Raw genomic sequence first — 6,011 nt, forward strand, 5'->3', positions numbered from 1 at the left:
ATGGATATTGCGGGTAGGATGGTTCAATGGGCAATAGAACTATCCAAGTTCGACTTGAAGTACAAAACTCGGACGGCAATAAAAGCCCAGTGCCTCACCGACTTTGTAGCAGAATATGCAGGAGACCAAGAGGAAGAATCCACTACTTGGGAGTTATATGTAGATGGATCCTCAAACAAAATAGGAAGCGGTGTAGGTATAATACTGGTCAACAAAGGGGGAGCACAAATAGAAGTCTCTCTCAAGTTTGAATTCTCAGCTTCTAATAATCAGGTAGAATATGAAGCCTTGATTGCAGGTTTAAAACCGGCAGAAGAAGTCGGTGCAACAAAAGTAGTGATATTCAGCGACTCTCAGGTGGTGACTTCCAAAATAAATGGAGAGTATCAGGCTAAACACCCCAACATGAAGAGATACTTAGATAAAACATTGGAGCATCTTAGGCGCTTTGCAGAAATCGAGGTTAAGCATATAACTCGGGATCTCAACAGCAGAGCAGACGTCCTCTCCAAGCTAGCAAGTACCAAACCAGGGGAAAATAATAGAAGCCTGATCCAAGAAACTCTCTAAGAACCCTCCGTAGCAAAAACAGAGGCCAAGCAAGACGTCCTTGAGGTTTTCGATTTGGACCTCGGGTGGATGAACCCCTTAATCGAATATCTAAAATTGACATCCTACCCAAAGAGGAAAAAGAAGCTAAGAAAATCCGGAAAGAAGCACAAAACTATACTTTGGTAAAAAAATATCCTGTACAAAAGGGGGATATCAACACCATTATTAAAGTGTGTTCCGACCTCAAGGACGACAAAGGTTTTAGAAGAGGTCCACAATGGTATCTGCGGAAACCATCTCGGAGCAAGGTCGCTGGCCAGAAAATTCATCCGAGCAGGGTTCTACTGGCCAACTTTACAAAAAGATGCCACCGAGTTTGTAAAGAGGTGTCAACCATGCCAAATGCATGCAAACTTCCATGTCGCTCCCCCTGAGGAACTCATAAGTATAACTTCTCCATGGCCTTTTGCTAAATGGGGATTGGACCTGTTAGGACCCTTTCCCCAAGCACCTGGACAAGTGAAATACTTGATAGTGGGAGTAGACTACTTCACAAAATGGATAGAAGCAGAACCATTAGCCACCATCACCGCCTAAAAAAGTCAGAAGTTCCTCTACAAAAATATTATCACAAGGTATGGGGTCCTTCACTCCATTACCACTGATAATGGCACTCAGTTCACTGACTCAACCTTCAAAAACCTAGTAGCCAGCATGAAGATCAAGCACCAGTTCACCTCGGTAGAACATCCACAGGCAAATGGACAAGCCGAGGCTGCTAACAAAGTCATACTGGTAGGGTTGAAGAAAAGGTTACAAGATGCAAAGGGAGCCTGGGCCGAAGAACTCCCATAAGTACTTTGGGCTTATCGGACTACACCTCAGTCTGCCACAGTGGAAACACTCTTCCGACTTGCTTATGGCATAGAAGCCATGATACTAGTGGAAATCAATGAGCAAAGTCTAAGGGTGAGCTTTTACGACGAGGTCGGAAACATACAGGGGCACAAAGAAGAACTTGAATTACTCCCTGAAGTCCGAGAACAAGCCCAGATAAGAGAAGCAGCATTAAAGCAAAGGATGACTACAAGATACAATAAAAAGTCATTCGAAGAAGCTTCACCCCAGACGACTTAGTTTTGATTAGAAATGACATTGGAGTCAATAAGTCGGGAGAGGGAAAGCTCACTGCTGATTGGAAAGGACCATACAAAATTAGTGAGGTCTTAGGCAAAGGCTACTATAAGGTGACCGACTTAAACGGCGCTGAGCTACCTAGGTTGTGGCATGCATGTAATATGAAAAGGTACTATAGTTAAAAGCGAACTCTATTCCCTGATGTACTCTTTTCCCAACTTCATGGTTTTTTCCCAAAGAAAGGGTTTTCCTGAAGGAGAATTTTTAATGAGGCATCAAAGTAGAGACTAAGGGGCTGCAAATTATAAAAAATCCTTAGTAGCAACAAATTACCTTTGCAAATAAAGATCTTTTTTTTCAATATCTCTTTATAAATTCCTTTTCACTTTTTACTCTTTCTACGAAATGCGCCGATTTAAGCTCGACAAAGCATGAAAATCCTATGAAACGACCTAGATGGTCGTCAGGATGAAACGACGAGGTACAAGTCGGTGTAAAGAGGTTATAAAAGTAGATCATGGTAAAACTCGGAAATTACTCGACCTACAAGTCGGGAAAAACCGAGAAAAAAAGAAATGCACGCAAAAATAGCCTAAGTCACAGAAACTCAATAAATAAAAAAATTGAGTATAAGGAATATGAAAAGAGAAGAAGAAAATCTATCAAAAATCAAAGGCATAAGCTGTCCCAAGTTCCTACAAGTTCAAAATAACTTAGAACAAAGAGATAGCCAAACCAAGATAAAAGATTTTCAAAAAGATAAAAAAAAAGGGTTTTTTCGCAAAAATAACCTAAACAGACAGCATGCGCACAACAAAAGGTATCCTAAACCCTTATGCAAAAAAGGGTATTTTTAAATATTTTGTTTACGGCCATAAAAGGCCAAGAAATGTCAAGTAACAGCTACCTCAAAAGAAACAAAATATAAATATTGTTTAAAAAACAGGGAGGCCCACAGGCCGGACCCCCTTATAGCCACAGTTAGTTAGGAGGAAGATAACCACCACCAGGAGAAGGGCTACCACCACCAGAACCAGGGAGAGAAGTCGGAACAGCATCAGAAGGGGGCGGAGCAGGCTGATCGGGGCCATCAGAAGGAACCTTTGAGGAACTCGGAACGTCCCCCCGAGGAGGAGACTCCATTATCCTTTGCCCCTGTGTCTTCAACTCGGAGTTAGTTGCAGGTCGGGGAGGGGAGACAATTGCACCATTCACTACGATCTTATCGGGATTTAAGGGAGAAAGATCCAAGTCAGAGCAATAACCCCGACTTGTTCCTTAAAAATTCTCCATGCCTCCTCTGCTCCCTCAGCAATTGAATCCTCCAAGTCCTGGAAAGCGTCTCGGCACCCAGAAAGCTCCTTCTTCAAATCCAAATTTTTCCCAAAGAGCCTAATGTAGTTTTGCTCTGCCTTCTCCTTGAGGCCTTCTGCCATGGCACACTGGCCCATTAGCTTCTTCTCCCTCTCTCGAGCCCGACCCTTCTTCTCCATTAACTTGGTAACCTCCTCCTTTAACCTCTTCTCTTCCTCCTGGTATAAAGAAATTCTCTCCTCAAGCTCCTCAACCTTTTGGGTGTAACCCAAAGAGCTAAGGAGAGTATGTTCAAAAATATCCAGGAATTTCGTGTAGACCCCAGCCGCTCGGATGCTTCCCTAAACTATAACATTCAGATGGTTCCGGACCATAGCGTCATCCATATTAATTGATGAATGGGGAAAAATATGGTTCCAGACGAATTGGGGACCATCGAATGTAACCCCGGAAGAAGAACCAGAAGTCCTTCGCTTCTTCTTCTCGGGTTCAGGGGAAGGTTGGGGCAGTGGGGGAGGAGAAGGAAGAGAGGTAGTAGAGGAAGAGGATACCATGATAGGACAGGAGGAAGTCCCCAAATTATGAGGAGGAGGAGGAGGAGGGGGAGGAAGAGGCAGAAGAATACCAGTGGCCCTTGCAGCGTCCACCCGCGCCTGAGATCTTTTCTTGGCATCCTGAACTTTTTGATAAGAGGAGGCAGAAGCTTTCTTCACCATTTCTGAAAAAGAAGAAGGCAATAAATCAATTTACAAGGAAATCGAAAACCCAGAGTCAGAAATAATTAAAACAAGTCGGAGCATATCAAAAAATAATCATATCTACCTATTTGGGTCCGAACAAAATTCGGAGACCCTTGGAGAAATTTCTTTGTATCCAAATAAGGGGCCCTCCCCCAAACTTCTTGGAGGAACCCCACGACAGCTTCCTTGACCTCATCTAAATCGTCCAACCCATACTTCTCCACAGGAGAAGCCTCCAACCAGTATAAAGGAAAGCAAGGAGAAGAATTTTCATCCAGGAAAAAGGGGTGGTGACCCTCTACAGCTTGAACTTTAAAGAAGAAATTTTTGAAATCATGGAAGGATTCATCAAAAAGGTTGAAAACTCTCCGACCTTGAATAGTTCAGAAAGACACCCACTGTTGTTTATTGTTTTGCCCACTGAAGGGCTTGGTCATGTGAAAAAGATAAAAGAAAGTTTTCAAAGAAGTCGAAAAATCCAAGGCCTGACTGATAAGTTGGTAAGCCTTCAAGAAACCCCAAGAGTTGGGGTGGAGTTGAGTGGGAACAATACGACAGTGAGACAGAACAGCTATCTCAAAGTCAGAAAATGGCAGAAAAACTCTCAGGCGAGTGTAGAGGCTCTCATACATAAAAAAGAAATGAGGGTCTGCATCAGAAGCCCTCCCAAAACAAACCCAGTCTTCCAGACCCGGGGCAGTCAGTTCATATTTCGGCTCGTCCTCCTCAAGAGCACAGATCCTATGATGAGTGCGAAGATCGGTAATATAGTCAGTGTCTACAAAAGGTTCTTCCCCAAGAACCGTAACATCCACCCACTGAGCAAGGGACTCTAGAGAAGACATCTTTTCTAAATAAAAAAGGACAGTGAAACCTACAAAGGAAAAAGAAATAAGATTAAAAACAGGGTCTCTAAGGGGCCTGGGGTCAGATCCTCAACAAAACAGAGTAACTGAGCATGTAGTCAACACTCCTCTCAAAGAAAAAACATGCAAACGAAAGCATTTGTAAAAAAGAGAGAAGAGAGAAGAACTAACCTTTACTTGAAAAAGGGATAGAGGCAGCAGTGGCTCAGAGAAAGGAGGAGTCCCTTCGAATGGAAGTTTCTTTCGAATAGAAAGTGCAAATGTGAAAGTTTTCAGAAACGAAATAAAGAAAGAGAGGAAAAGTATTTATAAACACGTGAGGGGCATAATGGTAAAAGCGGAGGCAGTCATTAAAGAGATGCGCCGTTACCAATGTAACTGCTTCCCATGTGTAAATACGCAAGTCCCTAACGGCCGCGACGTTTGATTAGACGCGACTGTTGGGAAATTTTGAAACACGTCGGTTCCGAAAAATCACGTCGGTTCCTCAACAGGTCGGTTATAAGCCCGAGTCAAAATACTCGAGCCCAACTCTTCATTGAGATTGTGCTCGAGTAGGGACACTGTTCATACCCTGGCCCAATACAAAGGTCCAAGCCCAAATAAAAGGCCCAATCCAAAGATTGGCCCTCGCTTGCCACCGACCTTCTCTTAAGAAGTCGGTCTCAACAACAACTTGGTCCAAAGAAGTCGGGGACGAAGGTTAGCTGACAAATAACACTCATTCAAATGCGTAACTGCCCCTAAAATCTCTCAACCCACTTCCAGGAGCCATATCTCAACCTCCTTAAGATAAAGGGACGGTTATCCTCCTTAAAAGGTGGAACTACTTCAACGGTTATCCTACTTCAGAATATTTTATACTATTTTCACAAGTTTTATGCAAATTTAGTTATTTTATTTCATAATTATATGCTTTTTTAAGAAAGAATAATTTTATTCTAGCACATAAATAAAATGAAAACTATTTTTAGATTAAAAAAATTAGTGTTGACATTGAATTTTAATTAAATCTAAAAATTATTATTAAAAATTTTTTATTTGACACAAATTTGTGTGTGTAAAAAAAATTATTTGATTGTTTTTTTTTTTTTTTAATTTTCTTGATTCAATCGGCTTCAAATTCTTTTTATCATATACCAGTGTAGCCACTTATGGTCACTATTCTTTCTGTTTTTTTAGTTTTTAGCCATCATTTAAAGGATTTTTGGGCATTGCCATAAATGCTTGCGCCTCGCGGACAAAGATTTAACTTGCAACCGGTCCGTACTTAGTATAGCAAAGTTCCAATAAAGAGGGGTGGAATACGTGAAAATTTTCCCAAAGGTTATTATATACTAGAGGGTAGTTTTAGCTTTTTATAGGTGGCACTCTTTTAAACCGTGTATTACTCTGCACTCAA

The 6,011-nt window shown here is 41.7% G+C and overlaps 1 protein-coding gene across 1 annotated transcript; it reads left to right on the forward strand.

The window, feature by feature from the left end:
• Positions 1-1,075, forward strand: LOC112778759 (uncharacterized). Its single transcript, XM_025823048.1, has 2 exons — positions 1-462; positions 1,046-1,075. Exons 1-2 carry the CDS (start codon positions 1-3, stop codon positions 1,073-1,075), a joined length of 492 nt encoding a protein of 163 aa, XP_025678833.1.
• The last annotated feature ends 4,936 nt before the right edge of the window (positions 1,076-6,011 follow it).

This window comes from Arachis hypogaea, chromosome 19, assembly GCF_003086295.3.
Source record: "Arachis hypogaea cultivar Tifrunner chromosome 19, arahy.Tifrunner.gnm2.J5K5, whole genome shotgun sequence".
In the NCBI taxonomy this organism is placed as follows: domain Eukaryota; kingdom Viridiplantae; phylum Streptophyta; class Magnoliopsida; order Fabales; family Fabaceae; genus Arachis; species Arachis hypogaea.

Bases quoted from the DNA above. Each gene is read 5' to 3' on its own strand.
- LOC112778759 (XM_025823048.1), top strand. From the start codon at position 1: ATGGATATTGCGGGTAGGATGGTTCAATGGGCAATAGAACTATCCAAG. The intron at 463-1,045 runs GTTAAGCATATA...TGGACCTGTTAG, and splicing joins GGCGCTTTGCAGAAATCGAG to GACCCTTTCCCCAAGCACCT.